This window comes from Pollachius pollachius (genome assembly GCF_949987615.1).
Source record: "Pollachius pollachius genome assembly, chromosome: 2".
NCBI lineage: Eukaryota > Metazoa > Chordata > Actinopteri > Gadiformes > Gadidae > Pollachius > Pollachius pollachius.
The window spans coordinates 40344105-40371551 of record NC_136935.1 but is presented as its reverse complement, the minus strand read 5'-3'; the positions used below and the strand labels follow the sequence as shown (position 1 = coordinate 40371551).

The 27447-nt window shown below is 47.0% G+C and overlaps 1 protein-coding gene across 1 annotated transcript in view; it reads left to right on the top strand.

Moving 5' to 3' along the window:
* znf827 (zinc finger protein 827) overlaps window positions 1–26293 on the top strand; it is a 64499-nt gene extending 38206 nt beyond the window's left edge. The window contains exons 6-14 of the mRNA XM_079729830.1: window positions 4334–4576; window positions 6182–6236; window positions 6407–6507; window positions 10623–10760; window positions 12504–12675; window positions 13196–13362; window positions 17516–17725; window positions 18198–18375; window positions 21879–26293. Of these exons, the coding sequence (XP_079585956.1) occupies window positions 4334–4576; window positions 6182–6236; window positions 6407–6507; window positions 10623–10760; window positions 12504–12675; window positions 13196–13362; window positions 17516–17725; window positions 18198–18375; window positions 21879–22902 (2288 nt within the window). The 3' untranslated portion in view covers window positions 22903–26293. The remainder of the gene's footprint in view (window positions 1–4333; window positions 4577–6181; window positions 6237–6406; window positions 6508–10622; window positions 10761–12503; window positions 12676–13195; window positions 13363–17515; window positions 17726–18197; window positions 18376–21878) is intronic.
* The last annotated feature ends 1154 nt before the right edge of the window (window positions 26294–27447 follow it).

Below are 27447 nucleotides of genomic sequence, written 5' to 3'. Positions count from 1 at the left end.
CTGCACTGCAGCCTTTGAAGCGCATGAACTCTTCACCTCCCCCAAGTCTGAGCAGGTCGGCGAGGGTGCAGCGGAGGGGAGGGCGAGAGAGTTAGAGGGAGGGTGAGAGAGAGAAAGAGCGGAGAGGGGGGGCTTGGGGGGGGGGGGGGGGGGGGGGGGGGGGCGGGGAACAGGGATGCAGAACATTTGGACAAAGAGGGAGGGGGAGAGAGAGAGTGGGAGGGAGGGGGTTAGAGAGAAAGGTACAGAAGAAGCTGGAGGAAGCAGGCGAGATGGAGCCTAAATGACAAAGCGTTCAGCTCTCTCTCTCTCTCTCTCTCTCTCTCTCTCTCTCTCTCTCTCTCTCTTTCTCTCCCTCTTGTTCTCTCTCTCTTTCTCCCTCTCTCTGTTTTGGTCCCTTCCCTTGAGCCTGTCCCCTGAGTATTTTTTTTGCTGGCATTTTTCCTTTCTTCTCCCTCCCTTTTTTGTTGATCTTTTTTATGTCTCCCTCCCTCTGTCCTCCATGTTTACCCCTCCTCCCGTCTGCCACTCATCTACTCACGACAATAAGACAGATGTGCCTGCTTTGAATCCGTAATGGCACTGTGGCATGTCGTCTTTTTGCTCATTTCACTTGAGGTGATGCGCAGCGTTTTCTTTGTCAACCGCCACACGCTTTTTATACAAACACACGCACTTACAACTCACACGCGCTTACACAGACACAGTAGGCCTTTTATGTCCGGGCTGATTCGTGCAGACACCCAAGGTCATAGTTGATCAGTAAAAACAGAGCAGCCCACAAACCCCAGTCACCTTCGCTTCTCTTCAGGAGAGGTTTGTAAAAGTGAAACGTTGGAGGGATGAGGTTATGCAGAGTGCAGTTGTCCACGCTTCCCCGACCCAACCTCGCCCCGTGTTTTTTACAGTTATGATTTGAACGACTCTCTCAGACGATCCCTGTATTTCTATCTTTTTTTGGTCAAAACACATTGGATTAGCCCGAATGAAGCCCAATACATACCACCCCTGACTGGACAAACAGGTGCCTTACTGTGGCCATTGTCTAAAGGTAGGGTAGTCAATTTGGAGAAACCAGCCAGTAAGCTAGTTTTTAAATAGTACCCCTCCCTTGAGGCCTGCCTCCAAAGCCACTACCCCAGAACACTTGACTAGCTCGCTAGCTTTAGCAATTGGTCTGGCCAGTGTTGGGACCCTGGTCTTGCCCAATACGTTCAAGGGCAGAGGTAGCTGGTTAGGTAAGTAGACGGACAGGTGAGCCATCCAATCATTTCATTCAGGCCGCATGAAATAATTGGATAATCCCTTATCACAAGCCTCCGTGAGCCACCAATACCAACACCAAACAACACTTTCTTATGGATATGGGTTTAATTGATATACCGTTCAACCCCTTCAGTAAAATGTCTTAATTATTTTCACGTTATATTAATTATTATTATGGTCAAGTTGTCAAAGCACAACTGATAAAAAGCTGTTGTGCAAGTATTGGACCATTTGCTATAGGAGAGGGTGATGTAAAGCAAATGTGAATTTACCTTCCTGGCATGCCTCGACTAAGCCTTGACTCAGTACCAGTTCATTTTTTGGAGGAAATCCACGTCAGGCATTTATGATAAATTATGGAATAAGTTTTTATATATTATTGAACCTTTTACCTGGAGGTTTCTAGCGAACATAACTTGATATTGACAGCAGTATCTGCAGGCACATTCTGATCATTTGGAAAAGAGTCTAAACCTTACATAATGCAATAGCTAGGCAAAACACACTCACACACATACACACACACACACACACGCAGAAGGGCATCCTGTATACACTGTAGCTAAAACCATGGAGAATGAAAGTATCAAAGATAAAGCAGAGAAAAAGGCAGAGACTATTTCCACATGGGTGTTCTGATAGGAAACACTACCACCACCACCACAACAACAAGAAGCCTTACAGGAAGTATAAAACTAAGCAATCCTTTCATGGCCCACATTACAGCAGCACAGCTAAGGCTTTTGAGCCAGGCCATAACCTTACGACCTGAAGACATTGGTCTGCCTGGATACAATTTTACGTGTTTGTGTGTTCTGCCTTGTTTATGTGTCTCCACTCGGGAACATAGAAACTCAGTCCGAAGGAATAGTGTGTGCGCGTGTGTGTTTGCATGCGCGTGTGTGTGTGTTTTTTGAAGGATGCTTGATGCATGCATGCGTGCAAACACGCACACACACACACACACTGACCCCATTGCTGACATTAGGCACAGTAAGCCAGTGACAGGAGCATGATAGAGACAGAGTGTCCCCTGGCTGACCCTGCCCTCTAGCTGCCCCCTACTCCCCCCACCACCCTCCCTCCCTCCCTCCCTCCCTCCCCCCCTCCCTCCCTCTCTTCTTTCCATCCGCCCCGCCCTCCCTCGCACCCCTCTCTCCCTGTGAGGACGCTCACAGCCAAACTCTGGCCACCTGATTAAAGGATTAACACTCTGACGGTTGTTAGTGTGTACCCCCCATCCCCCACTCACACGCACACACAGACACACGCAGGTGCCACACACACACACACACGCACAAACACAACCCATATGCAAATACCGCACACGCACACACAATAAAAGGACACGTAAACAACACATGTACATGCACACACTTACAAATAACATTCACATCTACAACACACACACACACACACACTGCCATCCCTATGCGCCTGGTTCTGCCTGCTGCTGGTTTTGCCAAGGAAGGCAGAAACACACACTTTTGCAGCTCACACACCGAATCTAAATGCGCACCCCTGTGATACACATAGTCCATGCTGCCATGCTCAGGATGTAGGTCGTGCTGCAGCCTCATGGTGCGTTACCGTAGCGCCTGTCCATAGAGGAAGGAGGAGCTTATTCAAAGAGTAAGGGTCAGTATAGGGTCAGTGCCTCATCTCTCGCCCTCATTCTCCCGCCTTCCCTCGTCTCACCCCCTTTCTCTTTATATCCCTCCCATCTCTCCCTCTCCTTCCCTCGCTCTCCTTCCCTCGCTCTCCTTCCCTCGCTCGTTCACCCTCCCTCATCCTCTGTCTCCCTCCCTTTCTCCATCTTCCAGCCTCCCCCACTCTCCCTCCCTCCCCTCCCAGCCCCCCTCCCTCCCCCTCCTTCTTCCACTGGTCTTTCTCTCTCACTCCATCTCTCCATCTTCCTCCACCCTCCCGGCCTGTCTCTCCGCCCCCTTTACGTCTGCACTCCTCACCTGTCACTGTGCCCTATCTCCTGCCAAATCTAGCCACCCATAAGTAACCGTGTTGGCAAAGCCTCAGGAGAGCCTGTTGATTCCTCCCTCCACCTCCTGCTCGTCAGCCGATGACGCTCCTCCTTGGACATCGCACCTCTAACTCATATCCACGCAAAACGAAGGGGGGGAGGGGGGAGGTGCCATTTTGATTTCCGTGTCAGTTATTTCTGTTGATCATGTGGTGTCAAAAAGGTGCCTGTGTGTCCGGTCCTCACAACGCACGCTTATTTTGGAAGTGTGTATGTGTTTATCCTGCTTAGAGCCCGCCCCCCCACAATGACTGTGTGTGTAGAATATTTTACGGTTTCAGCTTGCCGTTAGAGGAGGCCTTGGTTTTGAATGAACGGTGTCTATAAAGAAAAAAAAAAGGTTTGATGTTCGAAAAGGTTCAATTGCCCATGTTTTACACTGCTGTTTTTTTATATGGATAAGCAAGTAATTGGGGCAGTGGGGGGGGGGGGGGGGTCATATGAATGCTAAGGTAGAAAATTCCCCAGGTTTCATGAACTCTCCGCTGCTTTGAGAAAAGCAATTAACCCAGTATTTCTACACGATAAGCACATCTGAGAACCGCGCTGATGTTGACTGGCTATGCTTCCAGGTTTCAGTGTTCCTGATTGCATTACAACAGTGTAATCAAGGCGCACATGTTCCACGGACCTGTACGCTCTAAGGAACACAACAATGGGATACTTTGGCTTTTATCATTCATGGCTGCATTTTGGTTTGGTGTTATTTATGGATTACACTTTCTTCGGTTCTTCTTTTCTCACTCTTTGTAATCTTCACTTTTTAGATTTGCACGGTTCTTTTGCTACCGTGATACCTGAATCCCCCTTCCGGGTTTAATTAATTAAGCCTTATCTTATTATGATCTCTACCTTATTGAGAATAGACAACTGGTTGTGAAGTCATAAGTTGGCTGGTGTTCATTTTGGTCCATCTAATGTTTTATGTTTTTGAAATAATGTGTCAGTTTAATCTGTATGTTTTATATTAATTTTACATATTAGGATTGATTGAGTCTCCATGCCCTATTGCCTCTCCCTGTATTCCAGAGAACAACAAGGACTCTCAGTATCAAAAGGTGTCGGTGAAGGCGGAGCCTATGGAGGTGGACCCCGTGCCTACAGACCTGGCTCCTCCCCAATCTCACCTGCTGGCCTTTGGCGCTATGGGGGCGAACGAGAAGAGGGAGCCAATGGCCAGTCTGCCTGAAGCACTGCCCCGCCCCCAGAAAGACCTCTTCTCGCAAGACATATCGGTGAAAATGGCATCTGAACTGCTCTTCAAGTTGTCAGGTATGCTCCCTCTGGACCTAAAACAATCATAATACACTTACAGTGCAAGTGCACCACACACACACACACACACACACACAAACAGTCAACCACAACACACACACACTCACAGGGGTACACACACACACACAGTCAAACACAACACACTCACACGGCGACACACACGCACACACATACAAGTACACACACACAGAGACGGCCCTCATTTTTCCTGTGGCATGTCATTGCCAACCTTGGACTGTTGGCGCGTCTTGACGATAAAACCTACATGTTTCCATTGGGTTGCTGTGGAGGATCTGAGGTGAGGCGCAGGATATATGACATGCGAGCCTGTGGGCTCTGCTCCGCCACGGTCCCCACTTGGCCATGAATGTGACATTGAGGCTGCAGACTTTGTTTGTATTCCTGGATGAAGACAGAGGATTTTGTAGGTGCACCTATTGCACCCTGGGGGAATGTGTGTGTTGCTGTGTGTGCGTGGGTGTGTGTGTGTTTGGGGGAAGGGGGGGGGGGGTGGAGACAGGCTTACAGGCACAGCTCTTCCAGGTTCCATTGCATTGAGTATAATATTGAGTATAATATGCGAGATCGGGACCATATAAATCTCTCTGTCTGCCTCTCCTGCTGTGTCTCATTTTCAGTGTTTGGCAAATAAAGAGTTGCATTCAAGATCATAAGTCAAAACATGGACATCGAATTACAGTCTATCTGCCATACATGCCTTTGCACACACACACACACACACACACACACACACACACACACACACACACACACACACACACAGAGCAAGCCCCATGGGTGGCACAGTGGGCACTGACTAAACCCTCCCGCCACCACCCTCTCCCCTCCCCCTCTCTCTAATTCTCTCCCCCCCTCCCCTCGTCTCCATACATGCTTGCTAAAGCACACTTGGCTGCACACGCTCCTTCCACCCAGTCCCTCTCCCCCTCTCTCCCTCCCACCCGTCCGCCGCCTTTACATTTCTCCCTGTGCGGCATCGCCATGGCAACGCGGAAATAGACCTACGTCCTTGGTGGGAAGTGTTGTGACGGAATGGGGCATCTTGAGAGTGGTGGGAGGTGGGGGCAGCTTTGTGTGAGGGGCGAGGTTTGTGGTGGCGAGGGTCTGGGAGGGGGGGGGCGGGGGTGAGGGTGTGTGTTGGATGGGGAGGTCAGAGGAGGCCAGCATGCTACGGAGCGATGCCCACCCAGGGTGCTGCATGAGTGGGGGCCGGCGTAGCACAGCTCCGGTGAACCCTGAGCCTAGACACCGGCCCAGCCTGGGAGACAGGGACCTCACAGAGGCCGCCTTCCAGGAACTGGAGCACATATGGGCCGGGTTCTATCTGGCTATCCGAGTGACAGCTCCCTAAGCCAATCGCTGAGGTGTCCAGATTTAAGGCGGGGGGGGGTTTTCTGGGTTTATTTTAATTTGTTTTATTTATTTTATTTTGACCTTAGCTGGTTGATTTCAATGCCTTGTTTTTTTTTATGGCTATATAAGGTCGTCCAGTTAAAAATAAAGATATTCTTTAATAATTGTATATAACTCATCATAATCATTTCTTTCTCCACGCCCCCCCCCCCTTCCTCTACCCCACAGAAAAAGTCAGTAAAGCCAACGACCACAGTAAAGACAGTAACATGGGACTAAACAGGTGAGAGAAAAACTACACAGAAAGCCACACATTTTTCAGTCAAATTTAGATTTAGTACCTAAAAATATTCCCTTTCATTGGTATTCATTTTGTGTGTAATGCCGTTGGCGTCTAATGACAAAATGACAAAATGGTGGGCACTAATTCATGGACGTGTGTCGTGTGCTCAGTCCCTTCCTGGACGAACGCTTCAGACAATCACCCTTTAACTCGCGCTCCAAGACCTCCTCCCCCGCCGAGGCCAGCTCCTCCGCCAGGACCGCCTTCCACGGTGAGAGACACACACACACACACACACACACACACACACACACAAGCCTATGCATGCACACATACATACACCTATGCACACGCACCGGTACACGCGCGCTCGCTGACACAAACACACACTGGCATGCAAAATATCACGCTGATTATCACACTGATTTCACTGATTCAACACAGTGTGGAGCATCCTGGCATCTGATGTCTGCAACTGTTGAGCGGAGGCAGGGACGGCATGGCCGTGCATTATGTTGCATCTCTCGGCTGCCTAAAGATGTCTGCGCTCTTAATCATCCCGGCCCGTACATCCTTTATGGTATACTGTATACAACGCTCTAGGTCCTTAAAGGGACAGGACAGTTAGGATACGATAGCAGTTTATGGTGTTTAGCTTCCATAAGAGAGGTTGTTGTGATTTTTTTTTTCCACAATGTCATCACATGGACATACCCACCTGCTCTTTCAGGCACGGCTTCACTGTCCGCGGCTTTGGATAAGCTGCCTGCTGAATGACGTGATGCCAAGAACTCAGGGTTGTGCATACAGTCAGCGGCCGACGTGGTGGTCTACTACCGTGTTGGTATTCAGCTAGAGACATGGGCTTTTCCTCCACCCTTCAACACATCCCCAGCAATTAGCCTCACCAGTCGGCCTACTCTCCGAGGTGGAGGGAGCGCCAAGGCTACTCCCCCCCCCCCACCCACCCACCCACCTTAAGGCCCCTGCCCTGGGCACCCCTTCCTCCGTTTACTGGCACCCAAGGCCTTCCCTGTGCGTTCCTCTGGCACCAGGAGAGCCAGGGGTTAATTAGGTGGTGCCAGCCATGCCCTCGCCTCTGCCAGTTAATGAAAACCTGATTGGCTCCTGGGTGTCAAGGGTGCCCTGAAAGTTAATTCACCCATCACACCACCGCCCTCCCCATCCACCACCCTCTTCCTCCCCTGTGTAGGTACTGCTGATCAACTCTCTCTCGCTCTCTTTCTCTATCTCTCTCTCGGTTCTTGTCTCTCTCTCTCTCTCTCACTCTCTCTCCTTCTCAGTCTCTCTTCGGTCTCTCTCCTTCTCTGTCTGTCCCTCTCTCTTTCTCTCTCTTCTTGTCTCTCTGTGTATCTCCTTCTCTCTCTGTGTATGTCCCTCTCTCTCCCTGTGTCTTTATCCTTCTAGCTCCCCTCTCTACTTCTCGCTCTGTCTCTCCTCTCTTCTCTTCTTGCTCTTTCTGTCTTTTTCTTCTGACTCTCCTTCTCGCTTTCTTTGCCTGTCCCTCGCTCCTTCTGTCTCTCTCTCCTTCTGTTCTCTAAATACATCTATTCTTTTTCTTTCTCTTCTTTATCTCTCTCCCCTCTTTCTTTCCAGTGTACATTTCCCATGCTCTACCCATTGTGAGCATTTCTACATCTGTTGCTTTTGTCGTTTTCATGGGATTTCTCTTCTTTTCCCTGTTGTCACACTCGCTTGCTGGCCTCAGCCTCTCATCATTGAAAAGAAAAATACCCACTTTTTTGCTGCATCTGTATTTTTTGTTGTGCGTGTTAAACCATCTGTCTTGGGTGAACTCCTCTCGTTGTTTGCTAACCTCTGGACGCTCTACGACTCCGGTACATGAGTCGTGAGTTTCACAGCAAAACCCATACTTCTCTTCAACTTCATGGCTGACTCCAGTACTTATTTCCCTAATGAACAAGCACCAAGAGTTTCTCTTCACAAAGTAGTTAGGATATGAATTGTATTATAGGCCTTCGACTTACTTAGTCTCTCCCGCTACATTTCGCAATGGCGAGAACAACAAGGCGCAGATCAAAGATTGACTCATTTGTACAACGTCAACATTGTCTGCACGATGTAGAGCTCACCAGATGACATGACTTTGTGCCTGAATCCCAATGACAGAACTTCAAACTGTGTAAACTCCATAGAAACCCTCCGGCCATCTCTGGTGTCTACTCGACGCTGAAGTATGCTTCTCCCTCAAGTACCGTGTGTTATGATGCAACGCATCAGATCAAGTCTGTGTGTGCCCGTGCGTTTGTTTGTCGGCGACAATGAGGCTTCAGGCGTTCCTGCTCTAAGCTAACGCCGGCATTGGGGTTAGCTCCCTGTCTATGGCTCCCTCTCTCTCCCTTGCTCTAATAACACTAATTAAGCTATTAACCACTTCAAGGCAGACACTGCCTCCTAATTGGCTTAATTATCCGAGTGGCGGGCCGAGGGTCTTAGGACCGCGGACCCGGGGCCTTCCCCTCCTGGCCCGGTTTGAGTGACCAAGCGGTGCCCCGGTCTCACCTCTGACTCGGGACAGCTAATGCTGTTATGTGCTCAGGCTGAGCCGCCAGCCCCCTTAAGTAGGACGGGGCTTCTCCTCCTGGACAGCCTGTGCAGCCAGACACACACAATCCCAGACACACACACGCACGCACGCACGCGTGTACAGTGGGCCTAGAGCAGGTAGGTGTGAGTAGCGGTTTTAGTGGGACCTGCTGGCATATGTCAAGGATGGATAGGAAAGGGTCCATCCGATGGGCCGTTGGGCTGTACAGGAGATTGCCTTGAAGGAGGGCTCGGGCTAGGCCAGGGTTTGCTTTATTAGCGCATTTTATTCTAGTTTTTGACACCGACCGCCTGCCTGGCAGCCATGTATACACCAGCCGCAGCATGGTCGTACCTTAACTAGTCCAAGTCCAAGTCGGTGCTATAGTTACACCTTTTAATACCGCGTTGTTAACATTTAATTTGATGATGTGTCAATATCCTTATGCAGAGTGAGGAGTACAGCTAATAAAGGATAGATTCTTATTAAGGGGGATAAGTTCAGACCATATGTTCGGATCACAACTTAGCGCATATGGCAAACAGTCAATCGGAAAGGATGAGTTTTGGGTTGACTGGGTGGCTAACTGATGCCAGAAATCTTGTTTGTCAAAATTGAATAAAAGACGTCATGAATGTGTCATGGATTTTCACCCTCCTACAATATTCTCTTTCAGTCGACTCCTGTTTTTGTCTTTGTTGTTGACGAAAGCAGTCCACCCACCATTTACGGTAGTCCGCAAGGAAAGCTTTGGTTAAAAACACCCGCCATCTATTGTAAATAAAGGGCTTTGTTCTTACCTATTATAAAGCAATAGTTCTTGTTTTTGTTTCGATTGAAACGGTTGCAACTTTGCCATTACTCACTTATTAAATCTCTTCCAATACCCACCACCAAAGAAAATGTCTGTTTTGAGGTACACGTCTTTGTGAAACGGTGGAGCGAGGCCACGTTATTGTTGCCGAGCTATTATGCTGCAAAATAATGAGTGGGTAAACAGCGCCGTATGCATTCAAGAAACCCGTCCAAGTTCCATCCAAGTGTATTTGTATTGTACAAGTTCACCAAGATTGATGTTTTACATTCGATTGGGGTGACGAAGGGTACCATGGTTCAATGCTATGTTAAAGCACCGGTGATTGTTAGCAGCTAGACATGCATTACCCAATCTGTGAGATCAAAGCAGGATCGATCAGACCCCATTTAACTCAGTGTTTTTACCATGTTTTTTTTCCAACATGAAATGCTGTCTGAAGCTGACTCAATACAGACGGAAGCTGTTCTTTGGGTTTTGCCAGGCTCACTTTTGTAAATGGAACATCCCTTTTATCTGCAGGTTCATTCTTGGTCCATCCATGCTCTGAATGGATAGTTCTTTCCTCAACCTTCTTGTCTGTTTTCATAAAAAAAAAAAAGATCTTCCTCCAGCTCCCGGCTCTACTCTGGCACAGTGCTAAACACAATAGGTTGAAGGCCAGGGCCTAGCGCCGCATAGCCTAGCGGGCCGGTTAATTAGCACGGACAAATGCACATCCTTCACAGAAGGACTCTGAGCTTATTGTCGTCGCAAAAGATAAAGTGGTCTAATATTTTGGGTGAAAAAGGACATTTCTTTGCCAGAATTTATATTTGAAGACCTTACACTTTTCATTACTGCTTCGAAGAAATTCTACTATGGATAATTTATAGTACAAAATGTATTATTTATCTATTATTAGTTATTTAAGCACAACCTTTCTGCATCTGCATGTCGCACAACAGTGTCTGATCGTATAGAGTGCCACACCTTACTATGTGTGTGTCTGTGTGTGTTCCAGACTCTGAGAAGTGTGTGGGGGAGCCAGGGAACGGCATTGCCCAGTGGGGTCTCAACGAGCAGCTCTTCCCCTGTCCTGTGTGTGGCAAGGTGTTTGGCCGACAGCAGACCCTCTCCAGACACATGTCTCTACACACAGGTAAGGAAACGCCCCCATGAGGCCCTCATTAATGTCGTTATTCTTATTATTTTAACCAATGGCATTTCGCTATGTAAAGACGTGTGTGCGTGAGTGAGAGCATGAGTGTTTGTGTGTGTGTGTGTGTGTGTATTAATTTGTGTGTGTGCGCGCATGCACCCACAGTAAGTGAATAAGGGTGAATAGACTGGATTACGCTTCCTTTAAAGAGATTACTACCATGATTAGTCTCCCTGGGAAAACTGTCTATGTAATTACCCAACTAGAAGGATGCCGCCCCACGTATACACAAACACACACGCACACACACACACACACACACACACACACACATAGCAAGGCTACAGTACTTTTCCCAGAACGCCTCAGTAGTAGACGGACACAGTACTGCGCTCATGGCGGGGCTGTGTTGTTCTCCCCTGGGTCCTGATTACACTACCGTTTCTAACTCTCCCCCCACACACACTCACACACTCACACACTCACACCTCATCTCCCAACCCATAATCAACCCCCCTCCCAACACACACACACACACACACACACACAATTGATCCATTCCACTGCATGGCCGCCACCTCTCGGGTCCGTCCCCTGCTCCTTATTAGACACAAGCAATAAATGTCACCGGCGGTACTAAGCATTTTATTCAAAGCATATTAAGTGTGGATTAAAAATTAATGCAATCTACTCGAGTACGCTAACAGCGGTACGCAGAGCCCTAATGAGGATGTAGGGTTGGAAAGTTTTTTTTTAAACAAATTTCTTATTTATTTTTTTTTACCTCTCTCATGCGGACACAGCCACACACACATGCATAGCTGCATGCACAGGCACACACACCCACACGCCATCTGAGAGGGCCGGCCAGGAACAGCTTGGCCGCACCACGGAGCGCAGAAGCAGGGCATATGTCAGCGTGATGGTCTTTTTGGTTTCTCTCTGCGACACAAAGGTTGCCTGGCTCTGTGTCCATGGGGCAAAGGGTGTGGGTGCGTGTGTGTGTGTGTGTGTGTGTGTGTGTGTGTGTGTGTGTGTTGGTGGACGGGTGGATGTGTTCTGAATGGGTGGCAGTACAACCCGAATACTGTGTAGATTAGGATTTGATCTTAATTATGTAGATGTGGTAATGGTGGTGTATGTTTGAACTGTTCCCTGCTCTCCCATGGGGTCTTTGTTGTAATGAGGTTGCATTGCTAGGACTTTAAGGAAATATTAAGGGTTTTGCTGCTGAACATTTTGTTTCTGAAAGATCATGTTGTAAATATCTCTCCTTGGATAGACACATTCAACTGAATCTTTCTTCAAAAAGATTGATCTATCATGGAAATGTTTATTTGACTAACAGTGAAGTAAAATTAAGATAAACCTAAAACAATTACAAATAAAGAATGCAGGGAAAGTAATTCATTTTTGTATCAGTTTAGCATGATCCGTCGATACAATCCGGTTACATCAGCTACATATATTTCAATACATTCTGTTGTGCCTCAAGCAATGCATTGCATTGCTTTAAAGTTTGTTCACTCTTTGTTAACAGCAAGATAACCTTCAAAGCAGTATTTTACGCAGTGACACAGTGCAACCTTCAACAGAGAATATTATTTGAGATGATGTCCTGCAGTCAGTAAAGTCTCTGTGTGTGTGTGTGTGTGTGTGTGTGTGTGTGTGTGTGTGTGTGTGTGTGTGTGTGTGTGTGTGTGTGTGCACGTGATTGTGTGTGTGTGTTGTGTTTCGCTGCAGAAGAGAGGAAGTATAAGTGTCACCTGTGTCCTTACGCAGCCAAGTGCAGAGCGAACCTCAACCAGCACCTGACCATCCACTCGGTCAAGCTGGTCAACACAGACACCGAGCAGGTCGTCACCGCGGTAACCGCAGACTCAGCCGACCGCAAGAACTGCGCCTACTACTACAGGTGGGCCTGCAAACCACACACACACGCACACACCTGTAAATACAAACACCTGTCATAGATGAACATGTCATGGCTAAAAACATTACAACAAACGTTTCAATAATAGATAACAAATATTCCTAATAATGAATTATTAGGAATAATGAATACACCTCGAAGAAATGTTTAATTAAACTGGAGTCGTCATCAGCATGAAGGGATTAGCAGTTTATTCTATACCCAGTAGGGCTTCAACGGACAAGGAAATATGTTTTTTTCTCCTCTTTCTAAAAAACCTACTTGCTACACTCATACCTACATACCATCACATGTTGGTTCAAGAACACACACAAACATATAATTTAACCTTGTGAGGACCAGGTACATAACATGACCCTTTTATGCTAGTTTATATTGAGAAACCCCCCGCGACCCTCCTATAGGTATAATATATAATAATTATTATTATAATAATAATAATAATAGTAAGCTGATGCCTCTCTTGTCTCCCTTCCTGGTCTGGTTTCCTTCCTGCGTCCAGCTGCCATGTGTGTGGCTTCCAGACGGAGCTCAACGCCCAGTTTGTCAGCCACATGTCGCTCCATGTGGACCGGGAGCAGTGGATGTTCTCGCTGTGCTGCAGCGTCTGTGACTACGTCTGTGTGGAGGAGAACGACATGAAGAACCACGTCAGTGCCGGCCACGCGGGTGAGGGCGCTGCTCTGTCACACTGTCCTCCTCGGGAGCGGGTTCCCGTTCTCTCTGACTATCTCTCTATTAGCCGTTTGTGTATAATCTCTATTTCCCTGTCTCTCTCCCAGTCTCACTCCGTTTATCTCCCTGGTCCACGAATTTACTCTCTCTCCCTCTCCCTGTATCTCGCTGTCTCTCTCTACCGGTCTCTCACTCTCCCTCTTCTACTATTTTACTCTCTCTCCCTGTAACTCGCTGTCTCTCTACCGGGCTCTCTCTTGGTTTCTCATCTACGATTTTACTCTCTCTCCATCTCCCTGTATCTCGCTGTCTCTCTCTACCGGTCTCTCCCTCTCCCTTTATCTCGCTGTCTCTCTCTATCGGTCCCTCTCTTTTCCTTTATCTCGCTGTCTCTCGTCTATCGTCTCTCACTCTCCCTTATCACACTGTCTCCTCCCTTGCGACGGGTTTTGTTGTTTAATTTAGTCATTTTGTTTGTATCTCCAAAATGATCCCCAGCGCCCTGGAGGCCTTGCATGAGGACGGCCCCCAAGGTGGACCGATGGATTTCTTGCCCGAGTCTGATATAAAGGAACAATAAACCCCCATTGTTGCTGACTCAATTTTCCCCAATAGAAACCCATACATATGAGTCAGGCGTTTTGTATACAGGCTTCTAAAGGTATATTATGCCGATTACACTGCTATGGGTTTCTCAATGAAAAAAATTACAACTGACGTAGTTTGATGACGTCATGATGTAGCGTGGGAGCAAAGGAGTTTTTTTTAGCACCATCGCTAGTGAAAATCTATCTGATGTGACTCATGTAACTACCTTCTAGTGATACAGCCACAAATACCCTTAGCTAACGTTACATTCACTCGCTCATTCACCATTAGATGAGTTAACTACCCATGAACCTGCAGCTAATGTTATCTGGCAAACTCAATCATGTGGGAACCCAGCGCTGTTATCCGTGGTCAAAAAACAATCGTACTTAAAAATAACTTGAGCTAAAATTGTTGAACATTGTTCAACGCAGTAACGTTGCGATGTTAAAATGGTGATTAACAGCTTGGTGGCTGGCATGAGGCACTCCTAAGCTACTAAATTAGGTCTTTCCTGGGACATTGAGTCTGTGTTTCCCCTGAAGTTAGGGGTAAGGGGATATGTCATCACCGACAGTTGACCAAATGAAATTCGGCATAGCCTTGAATAAAACGAAGGATTCAAACATTGTTGGAAATATTTTCGATAATGATAGTAGCTTAGTCTTTTTATGTACTTTTCTGTATTCAGATATTTGAATACAGAAACCTTACATAGTATACCGTTTAAAGTCGCTCCAACTGAGGGGCGCTGATTGTCAAAGCCGTGGTACCACATTCTTTTCAACCAAGTGGAAAAAAAAATTCCCCATTGATTATGTTTTTCGACCGTTTTAGTCCTTCGCCTCAGTCTCAAACATGCTTCAAGAACCAAACTGCCTTTCAGTTGGACTCCGTGGTCTTTGCACTTGAGAGTCAGAAGGGCCCTCGATAACTGCCAAGAAAAGTACTGGCACTGAATTCCGCGCCGTACTCTGGAGAAGAAGTACTGTGACCTTCCCGGCTCGGCCTTCTCTGGTCTTTCAACTCAACAGGTTCCAACCCCCTGTTGGCTGACACGTGTTCCTCGGTCTGAAATATCTTTGTACAGTTTAGCACTCGTGGTTTATCCTTCCGCTGTGTGGGCGTGTGGGAGGGAGGGAGTGAGATTGTCCATCCCAGACAGCTCTGGGGTCTTTCAGAGGCCACACCGGCCTTGTTTATCTAAGAGGGCTGGCCCCTTATCGCGCCTGAGGGGGAGAAAATCAATAGGCCTTGGGTCCTTTGGAGATGAGCGGGGTTTACGATGCCACTGCGGCCATCTTTTAAGTCCCTCAGTCTGCTTTGGCATTTTACCTCCCACCCACACAAGATGGACTCCCCGCTGCCGTTTTTCCACTCTGGCTTGGCAAGGTGCGCACAGAGCCCGAAACGCTGTCCCCAGTCCTCTGTGTGGTGTTTCCACTGCGTAACATAGTTGGGAAAGTAGAAAGTGGTCTTTGAAAGAAATCCTGTTTCGTCACCGGCATAGTGACCGTTTTTGCGTCGTTTCCCATTCTAGTGTTTTACTGTTATCCGTTCAATCCAATCCAAGCAACAACCGCAATATCCTTCTCATAATTATCGCCTTCGGAGGCTGCTTTCTGAAAGCTTTGTTTTCTGTGGTGCAAAACGCTGCCTTAATGTGTGCAGACAACCAAAAGGGAGAAAGAGAGAAATTTGTTGACACATTTCTTCAGCATGGTGTGACCTCACCATGTGGCTCAAGTCGTTATCTCACACCATGTTCTCTCCTAAGTTACTAACAAACTCTTTAGCAGATGCGATGAACAAAGCACCTCTATGAGGGAGAATTCAAACTGGATCCCTGTAAATCACGGGTTTATCTGTCCAAACGGAGTTGGAAAAAGCCAGACTGGAACTGGCTGGGCACGGTAGGTGTCAAACTGACATCCTGCTGTGAAGGCTGGCATCCCCTGAATGGAGGAAGTGGTCTGGTGTCCTGCTTAGCCGGGCAGGGACACAGCTTAGGGGAGCTGGAGCCGGTCTGCTCCATGGTTATTTTCTACCCATGAAATGCTGGGCAACAACGGCTCCATATTGATTGGCCCTGCAGCGTGGTCGGTACACTCAGTGTGCCCCAATACTGCCTGTTTATGTTGAAAGAATATAAAATACAATACGGGATCCAGGTGTCTTTTTATTTGCATTCATCGTGTGTTGTTGTTGGTTTGAATTTTCTTGCGAACGGTTTGTGTATCTTATGCGGTATAAACAAAGCACAGGACAACATTGTTTTTTGTCCCAAAGGCAGCAGAATAGAGTGTTGGCTCGGGTGTTCGACCAAAGAGGAGCTGGGTTCGATCCTGTAGGAATTCCTGAGAAAAATGCCTATCCACCTGCTTCGTAATGAAATATACATTTTTAATTCACTGGCTAAAAGCATGGTAAATAAATAGGAGATGTTAAGGCTGAAGGAACTAGTAAGTAAGTAAGAAGTAAAACAATAAACAACTAAACCAACCTGTGCTTGAATACTGCACAAAGACACTAAATAGCTCAGAGCCTCTGATCAGCACTGCCTCGGTGTTATCGTTATATTAGCAATAAGGAGCTAGCTCAGCGTGCAGATGATGTGAGCTGGGGAGGAGGTGTGGGTGCAGCAGCTGATAGGTCCAGCTTGCCTTACAGTACGAGGGGAGGTCAGCCTGCGCTGAGCTAATCCTGCCAAATTAACATTCGTATCGAGGAAAGGAGGAAATGTTTAAGGTCACGTATCTATAGATGAACAAGTAAATCATTTATCGCACTTGCAGCGTGCATAGTGTATGCCAACAGGACCCTAATTAACCTGTTCTGAAGCAAATCCCGGATGTTAAACTCCCTGGGGATTTCAGCAGCCGGTTTGAAGGCGTTGTTTAAAATTAGCTGCAAATTGCCTTGTTTGCCCGATTTTGAAAACCAATAACATATTTTATCTCTGCAGGGTAATTGCGATTGTGTGTGCACGTTGGAGACGCTCACTTCCTGAGTGAATTTCTTTTTCTTTCTGGTTGTGCTCCAAGATGGCCGCAGCCATCTTAGGTCCTTTGACCATGACCCTGGTCTCTCTCTCCCCTGCCCCCCGCCCTCTCTCTCTCTACCTCCTTTCTAGTGAATTACAAGATGGAGGAGTGAGATCAATAAAAGCACACACATTGTTCTCTGATACTGCTGCCAAAGCTGCCCCCTGCGTGTGTGTGTGTGTGTGTGTGTGTGTGTGCGTGTGCGTGTGCGTGTGCGTGTGCGTGCCTTACAGAATTTCTCGTAATTACATTAAATTGCACATATGAAAATTCCTTTATATGCCATTATTACTCTGCGCATCAGTACTATGGAATCAACAATAGTTCTTACCCGTAAGTAACCCTGTGCATTTCGTCCATTAAAACAAGGATATGAAACAGTCTGCAAAATTAGGGATGCAAGACAGCCATGCAGCGTTTTAGTTTTTTACAACACTGTGAATGTCAAGGAGAACAATAACGTTAATCATTGCATGGATTTACCCTCCTCCTCTTCTCCCGCCCCCTTTCGACAGGTCTGATTTCCCGGAGTCCCCTGAGTGAAACCAAGAGCACCTCCTCCTCCCTCTCCGCCCTCAGCGATTCGCTCAACAGCTCCGAGGGCAGCGACCTCACCCACAGCACTGAAGAACTCAAGAACCTGCTAGCCCCGCCTTCTTCTGCAGGGAGCCAATCCAGCTCCGGAAGCCACTCCGGATCAGGAACAGAGGAGAAGTCGGAGAAAGGCAAGGAGTTCAGTCAACGCTCTGGGCACACAGGTCTTTACTGGTCCTGATAATGGGTTCATGCACAATAGCCCTTGTGAGGGAATACCCATATATGGCAGGGGCACCTTGCTCGCTGGACTTACTGTGCCGTCAAACTAGTAGGACTCAGTGCCATCGAAAAGACCAGAGCTTACGGTTATTCAGAGAGAAACACTAAAAACCATCCAAAAGATACACCTTTGGCAAAACCGTCATACTCCACAATCAAGTCAGACTGGGACAGGGATGACTAATTGAAAATCCCATTCGTAGAGAACTAGCCGTGGCAATATAGACACAGACAAAATGACATCACCTGCCCAGCTCCAAAACATCATTGAACCCTTTTACTCCCTTCCATAATCCCCCTTCTCCGCCGTGCTCACACTCTCACCTCTTCCTTTCTCCCCCTCTCTCTGTCCCTCTTCACCCCCCCCCCCCCCCCCCCCAGGCTTTGAGTGCGTCTTCTGCAACTTCGTCTGCAAGACGCGCAGCATGTACGAGCGCCACCTCCAGATCCACCTCATCACGCGCATGTTCGAGTGCGACGTGTGCCACAAGTTCCTCAAGACGCCAGAGCAGCTGCTGGAGCACAAGAAGTGCCATACCGTCCCCTCCGGAGGACTCAAGTAAGGAAAGCAAGTACAGACGAGAGGTTCCTAGCTCCCAGCCGCCCGCCATCACCCCCCCCCCGCCCCTACCCTAACATCCACCTCCATCTTTGACCCCCTCCCAACAACCACCTTCACCTCCAGTTCAGGCAAGAGGTTTCCAGATCACAGCCGGCCACCATCATTGCCCCAACCCCCCCTCCCCCCTACCCCAACATTCATCTCCATCTTTGACCCCCCCCTCCCAACAACCACCTTCACCTCAAGTACAGACAAGAGGTTCCAAGCTCACAGCCATCTAACACAAAACACTAACTACCATCTACCAAAAGTCAACATCTGCCAACCTCACCCCCACCCCGCACCACCGCCCTGCAAACCCCATTTCCCTTCCAGAACCTCTATTTCCCAAGCCCTTATCCACCAGCTCCACCTTCCATTCACCCAACAACTCCACACAACCATTGCCACCTCCATCCCCACCCAACCATCTCCATACCCACTCACCCAGCCCAAACCAGATTCAAAACACCCCCCACCCCCATCCCATAATCCTCCACCAAAAACCCATGGCTCTCTGTTTTGCTTCTCTCTCTCTCTCTCCCACTTACACACCCAGAGGTGTATTTATCATGGGTGGGCAAAGGTCTCATCTAGTTCCATGGGTCTCCTGTCTTTCATTTTGAATTATTATTAGCTACATGATGCCCTTATTCACACATAGTAAAATGTAAGGATGTAGTTCCTTGGAATACATTTTACTGTTAACATACATAATTATATGTAGCCTCTGAGCCATTGGAAGTTAATTAACCTATGAGTTAAGAAATTAACGATGAAAATGGCTTCTAATTAGGCTGCCATACATCCACACATCTGAAGAAGGACATTCTCCATCGCGGATAAGCATGTTCATAATGTCAGAGATCTCAATGGCTGAAGCCTGGCCTGCATCTCAGCTTAACCACTAATCTCATATCAGTGTCTTAGGATAACCATGTTCTATTTATTTACTTTAAGAAGACCTCCCTTAAAAAAATGTGTTGAAAACGTGACGCTACGATCTTATTTCCAACTAAAATACCTGAATCCCGCTCTCCAGCTCTCACTCTAAATCCAATAGGAGGCCCCACTTTAGTGCAACATATTTAAATACATTCCCAGCCCGTCGAGTAAACATGAAGCGCACACTGCGTATGTTAACATTCAAACCTACAGTCCTACAGTGGCTGTTAAAGCCGGCTGTGAAAACACAGTTGGAGGGTTATCTTTCTCTCGCTGGGACAAAAGGATTCATTACTTTACTTTGCTTGCTTGTTTTTAAAACGAGGACCAAAAAAGCTGAAGTTACAACTCTATAACACGAGAGTGACGTGTATGGTCTCAACAGAAGCAGAGGGTCCCCTTGGCTAAAATAAGTTTGACATAATATTATAATTGTCTTTTGTTCAAAATGGCCAGATCCTAGGCGTTGGCCTGATCTCAAACATGCTGTTGAAGCCTCCTTCTTCCATAATGACTTGCAGGATAGACTAGCGGTTAAGGGGTTTGACTCCCAGCCCAGGGTGATGGTTTCAAGCCCCAATTTCCGAGGGCCTCACCCCTACCTGTTCATACGTGTAATTGGAATCAGATCAAATTACATAACTAAAAAAGTCGATAAATGACTGAATAGTAAGTAGATAATGTAGGAACGACTGAAGCATGAATAGCTATAAAGAGACGTTCTATTCCCTGTTATACGTTCAAATCTAGATGAGGCCCTCCGTTTCCCCTCTCGTTTTGAGGACGGCCCTCACAAGGGTTCATATTAAGGCTATGTATACCATGGCCTCCTCCTAATCGAAACCCTTCATCAGAATAGGACTTACTGTATAAGGAGCGCTTGACCCAGAGATCTCAGAGCTCTTAACCTCGCTTTTGCTGCTTTATGTATAATAAAAAAAATCCTACATTTTAATGGGTATCAGGCCTCGAGGCAATAAAAGCTAAAACATTTAAAAGGGCGTGTAGACGTTTTATATCGACTTTAGAGTCCGCCACAGCATACAGTAACCATGTCTTTTTATAATGTAACTGATCCATTATAATATACCCCATTCAGTTGTATCCCCCAAATGTATGTCCTTTGTCGAAACCATGATGCATTCCAACCGACACGGCAGTCATTGTCTGTTGCTTTTTTTGTTGCCGTCACAACGGTGTTTGCATGTGCAGTCATTGATTGTCATTATGGATATCGCTTCATCTTGTCATGAGCAAATAACTGTTTTACATCGTGTTTCTATGTAGTCATCCGTGGTTCCAGGGTGTCTCAGACTCCTTTAAATGTGTGGGAATTGTAGTTTTTTATTAGACACAGCCCAGAGAGCTATGTGAAGCTCTTAGCCAGCAGCCTATTGAAACCAGCCCCTTTGAAGCATAATAGCACTCCTATAAAGTATTTATAAAGGGTTTTTATAGTCCAGTGTAACTCTAACTGTCACTAACGCCAGTGTTGAGCTTTATTGTAATCTAAATTATTCAAAAAGGAGGAAGTTGCTTAAACATAAATATTGTGCTCAGTTAAGCAATTGAAGCATATATATGCATAGGTTATCCAAAATAAAAAGATAAAGAAAGCGCCATTTCATGGCAATGACATTTGCATAGCTATGCAGAGGTCATCATTAAATACCGGCCTTTTCTGTTAAAGGAAAGGCAGAGAAGAGCAGAGAGCAGACTGATGTACTGTAGGAACTTAATATATACAATATACTTCTTCGTCAACCCTAATGGAACCATACGATGATCAGCTATGATTTTGCGATCTAGCTTGTTTTAGCAGATGAACAGACGGCCGATGGTGAAGTCAGTGTGTAGACAGGGAGAGAGGGCCTTGTCCATCTGAGGTTTTTCTGAGGTGATTCTGTTCTGCAGGGTTTGTGAAGCGCTTTGGGGCCCAGAGCAGATGAAAGGTGCTATTTAAATGTAAGTGCCACTCCATTTTTTCATCGTTTCCTCCTTCCATGTCCCACTGCTCCCATCTCCCCCTCCCCCTCAGCCCGTCGGCCCCACACGTACAAACCCCTCATCTCCACGCACGTCTAAAGACGCCGCACATAACCACACACACACACACACACACACACACACATTTGCCTTGTTAAACCAAACAGCATTTGTACACATTGCACATAACGGTTCCCTCTTCTTCCTCCTCCTCATCCCGCTGTGTCTTTAAATTGAAATCTCCCAAGGTGTGAATTGATTCTGCTTGTGACCGCCACACCCCCTCACGTTAAATGTTTTCTGCTGTTGTGTTGTGCTCCCTACCTCCCTCCATACCTCTACCCACCTCCCATTCGATCCCTGCCCCCCCCTTCCCTACTCCCTCCCTCATTCCCCTGCCTCTCCCTCCCTCCCTCCCTCCCTCCCTCCTTCCCTCCCCCCTCTTCCTCTCCCTCCGCATCCCTCCCCTCTCTCCCCTTCCTGCCCTTTCTCATTCCCATCCGACCCCTGCCCCCCTCCCCCTCCTGCAGGTGCCCCCTCTGCATCTACTCCACCAGTCGCCCAGCGGCCATGGAGTGCCACCTGAAGATTCACTGCAAGGTGGAGTACCGCTGCCGCATCTGCCAGGCCCTGTGGGCCGACCAGGCCTCGCTGGACGCCCACGTGCGCGCCCACCGCCTGGGCAACCACTACCGGTGCGAGCGCTGCGGCTACCTCTCCAAGACGGCCAACAAGCTCATCGAGCATGTGCGCGTGCACACGGGCGAGCGGCCCTTCCACTGCGACCGCTGCGCGTACAGCTGCAAGCGCAAGGACAACCTCAACCTGCACAAGAAGCTGAAGCACGCGCCGCGCCAGACCTTCGGCTGCGGGGAGTGCCCCTTCTCCACCACGCACCCCTTCGTGTTCAGCCGCCACCTCAAGAAGCACCAGGCCGGAGGGGGAGCGGGGCGGGGAGGGGAGGAGGACGAGGAGGAGGGCGGGCCGGGGCAGCCCCTGGAGGGGACGGCGCTCGGCGGAGGGCCGGCGTCCAAGAGGCGGAGCCACGAGGCGCTCCTCTTCGGGGGCGGCGGCGGGGGCAGCAGCGGGGGCAGCGGCAGCAGCAGCCCTCTGTCCAGCCTGACCGCCTCCCAGGCCCTGCAGTCCGTGGCCCTGTCTCTGACGCTGGGCAGGTCCCCCCACCCGACGGAGCACCGGCTCCCCGCCGGCCCCCGCGGCCCCACCACCGCCGCCGCCGCCCCGGGCCGAGGCCAGGCCGCCCACAGCCCCGGCGCCCCTCCCTCCTCCCTCCTCTTCCCCTCCTCCTCCCAGCCGGGGTTTGAGCAGTACAGGAACTGCGACCGCGCCTACCTGATCCCCCTCACCACCCTGTTCACCCAGAACAGCCGCCGCCTCACATTCCACGGCAGGTCGCTGCCCCTCCTCTTCTCCTCGTCCTCGTCCTCCTCCTCCTCCTCCTCCGCGCCGCCGTCGCGCTCCCCTCTGAGCCCCGCCTCCCAGAAACACTCCTTCCTGGCCTACCTGGGCCTCGGGGAGCGGGCCAAGACCGTCTGACCTGCAGCTCGTGCCCCCTGGTCCCCTCCCGGACCCCTCCCTCAGACAGCGTGGTGTGAATGACCCCTAACTGACTGCCACGGCAGGGACTTGTTTTTTTTCCAATCAGACCAGCAAAATAAGCTGGACCAGACAGACAAACTCAAACAAACAAACTGATACAACGAAAGACAGAAAAAGAGAAACATTTATGAGAGAGAGAAAAAAGCTGTATGTGCTCAAAAAAAATGCATTTATATTAAAAAAAGCTGCTTTTCTTATTAGTTCTACGATTGAAATATAACTACTACTACTACTCCTCCTGTTGTCTTTTCAACTTCTGAATGACTCGGACCCGACTTTATTACCCGAGAAAGAGTATCTCGTTTTTTTGGTAGATGTTTTTTCTTTTCGTTGTTTTACAAAAACTTTAAAGTTGGAAAAAGAAGAAACAACATTTGCAAGTGCTACAGATCCAGTGCGGTTTCTTTTTTGTCTATTGCTCTAATGCATCAAAATAGCATGCCTGTCTCCGTGTTTCAGCTAGCTTTGTCGTCAGTAGAGAGCTGATAACGAAATATCGTGAACTGTTAGCGGGGCGCACCGTTGACGGGAACCAATGAAACGGAAAGCTTTTTCTTTGTAAAAGGCTCGTTTCCAAAGCAACGCCTCAAACCACGCACTTCCTTATTTATCAATTTTGTACATAGTTTTGTAGCTCCGCCCCCTATTCCCCAATGCTTTGATTTCTGTTGATTTTTTGTATAATGGTCAAACCATATGCATAGTTGCTGCCTGATATCTCCTCTGTCTCAGTATGATTGGCCGGTCGTATACATTTCTTTACATTTTAGATGATCGTCTGTCCTAGTTTTTATGTTTATTTCAGAGACTTTCCATGCAAATAAGGTGGAACAGCTGCTTCTTAGAAGATTCTGTACTTTAGTTATTCAAATGCTTTGATGGACCCAGAAGTCAAGTAAACAAGTCCAATTTACAGTTAAAAATAGGGCAAACTTAGTGATATGACTTGTCAACTAGGAACTACATTTCATAGTGTTAAAATCAATCAATCCGAATTGGCATGTTTTTTTTTTTTATGACCTACAAAGGTATTAAACTCAAAGTATGAAAAGCCAACAAAAGAAAACAACTTTTTTCACATATTACTGAGAGCAGGTGGATATCAGTCTAGCATGGTGTGCAAATCTATGTATTGCGCACGTATACTTTAATGACATATATGGATAATTGTTTTGTGGAGGTGACAAGCCCAGGGCAAGCTAGCTAGCTAACTGCCCAGCGCTCCCAGTCACCACAGGCCGATTCAATGGTGCTTTTTGGAGGTTTTTGTAATTTTGTGTAAGGAAAAAAAAAGAACTGTTCCAAAATGACTTGAATGAATGTATTTTTTTTTTCTGTCGTTTATGTACATGAGAAAGAGGTGTAGCAGGGAGGCGTTCTGTTTAAAGAGTGAAGTGGTGGCCTTCAATGTCATTTTGTCTTTTTAATTTTCTTTTATTTTTAACTGAGCCTTTTACGTGTTATGTTTTCATATTTTATATACTAACATTGAAAAGAAGAAGAAAAAAAAATAACCCAACATTTTTGGAGAAAGGCACCTGTATGTGCCATGAAGAAGCAAGCCATTGTAACTTGTACAGAATTGTGTTGAATGGCTTCATTTATAGGCCCGGACAGACATGGTACCGCATTCGAATCCCCGCTCCTCCTCACCCCTTTTGAGTTTTAATTGCACTTAACTTGGTTACCTTTCAAGGCAAAAGCACTTAGGCCCTCTATCTTCCTTTTTAAAGTGCAACATTAGAGTCCACCAAGCCACCGGAATATGTAATGGACGGCAATCTTGAAATGTTTTCTGTTAAAATGGCTTGAGAGAGTTTTGTCCGTAGGCATTTCTGGTGGAGCAAGGGTCCGTCTTTATGAAATTGGCGAACACAAATGAATACAAATTGCATGAATTAGACAGTGGAGGTCAAGCTCTCCCTGGGAAGCGAACAGTCCCAGGCTAAATTGTTATCGCCAACTTTGCACAGTGCTGCACTTTTGATTATGAGAATATGTATTTATCAATACAAATGGACTGTGCTGAATAAGAAGTGTATATGATATAGGGAAACATAGTACAAACTTTTTTTTTCTTTTTTTTTTTGCTTTACCCATGACAGACATTGCTCATGTTCCCAAGTGGTCTTCAAGCCAAAATGGTTTCTTTATATAAATGTAAAGGGATTTTTTTTTCATCACCTTATTGTTGCTCTTTTTAATAACTTTTTTCTAATGATTCATTGTTGATTGTCTTTATTTTTCTACATCAATCATGTCAAAACGTTGATCGGACAGAGGATGCGCATTCGTCAAGACCAAAATGATAATTGTTAATTTCCCTTTTTTAACGGGACATGATTTTAGGATGGAATCCGTCATGGCCTTGTGTCTCCCCCCCCCCCCAAGCTAGTGTCATCAGTTCTAGTGACCTCTCGCTCTCCCTCTCTTTCTTTCCCTCCAAATACATTTGCTTACTCGTCCCTGATTAATTTGAGATCTGCGCTATCTTTTGTACTCTAGTGCCACTTGGTGGATCGGAGGGCTTCTGTGAATGAGTCAAACTAATTATCAGGGTCCACAAAAGAAAGAAGATAAGAGGCGAGTGGGTGGGTGGTGGGGGAGAAAAAAATTATGTGTCCACTTTGACACTTTTTAATCATCTGCCTTCTTTTTAATACTGCGTAATCGCTATGTAATCAAAATGGCTGCACTTCTCCTCTCCCCTCCCCCTCTTCCCACAATTTCGAGTTTAATATCCGAAAAACGGTAACAGGGCTTGGTCCTTCTTAAAGAGACAGTATTTCTCAGCGCTTATCCTCTGTTCTGTGTGAGTGTACGCAGCCGACTGACACAGATCTGTTGGGGGGTTGGGGAGTTGAATTGTAACTACCTTTCGGCATCCACAGTATGATTGCTCTCTCTCGCTCCTTCCATCTCCCTCTTTCTTTCGCTTTCGCTTTCGTTTTTTTACCACTTCATGGCTTTGAAGTCTCAACTAATTTCCTTGGTTGCATTTAGTTTTGCTTTTTTTAGTACTCCACCACACAGTCTACAATCATTTAGCTTTAAGTTTGGCTGTATTTTACAAATTAGAACTGGCTCGATTATCATTGTCATTATCTTTTGGCACTGGGTAAAAAGACATTGGTATGTGCTGTATAAAGCTTTTCTTTTGTATTACTCCATTGGTAGGGCTGTACAGGGTTGTTTGTGATGATAACTGGTAAATAGATCATTTGTACTTATTTGGGGTTTTTTTGTATTTGTTTTCATTTGGCATTATTTTATGTTCAAATTGCCAGATCTAAATGTAACAGGATTTGAAAGTAAAGCTTACATCAGATATCTGCTCTCCGTGTTATTATTGTTATATATATAAGACTGTTCTTATGCCATGAGAGACGTTTGTTTCCCCTGGATCATGGAGGGAAACCTTGGCTGACTCATTCATTTCAATGAATGAGTCAACCAAGGTTTCCCCAAACCAAGGTTCTAATATCAGTCCAAACTTTAAAGCTCTCAAGTGTTGAATATCAGTCCAAGCTCTAAAGCTCTAATGTGAGTTAAATATCAGTCCAAACTCTAAAGGGAGTTAAATATCAATCCAAACTCTAAAGCTCTAAAGGGAGTTAAATATCATTCCAAACTCTAAAGGGAGTTTAATATCAATCCAAGCTCTAAAGTGTGTTAAATATCAGTCCAAGCTCTAAAGTGAGTTAAACATCAGTCCAAGCTCTAAATTGAGTTAAACATCAGTCCAAGCTCTAAATTGAGTTAAATATCAGTCCAAGCTCTAAAGCTCTCCTAAAGCTTTCACATCTCGCCTGCTAGCTCCCTGGCTAGCTTAAGCTTGTAGTCCTATTGTCTATTACACATAGGGACGCGTGTATGGGATTTTGAGACGTATGTTTTCTAATTTACCACCAGCCGAATGCCATCATATTCCCCGTAAGGAATAGTGCCGGCCATGGCTTGCAGCTATTCTATTTTATTTTTTCAGCCAGAGAGCGATGGGAGGTCCCTCTCTCTTGCCGTTCCGTGTTGTGGTAATGAAAGTTACAGCACGTTCCCGCCCAGCCAAAGGTTGGCCCTGCCTAATGAAAACAGATGAATCAGAGATAAAGTGTTTGCCGACATTAAGGGACTCATTTATCACTGTTAGCCTGCGAGCTACGGAGCACCTTGCTTCTGGAGCTCTTCTTTAGCACGGCCGGCCTCACCACACTCTCTGGTAGGCCTGAGTCCTCCCAGGCACACACACCCCTCTCTTTTATTCATCCCTCTCTCCTTCCTCAGGCTTTTTTTTCTCCATCTCCATCTCTCCTTCTATTTGTATGTATTGCTCATCTCTTTCTCTCTCCTCTTTTCATTGCCTCCTTTTCTTTTAGTTTTCTTTGTTCCTTTCCTTTTCCCCCTTATGTATTTAATGTTGGCCGATGAAGCTTCGCCATCACATAGCTCCACATATACATAAACCCTTCTCTCATGTTAAACCCC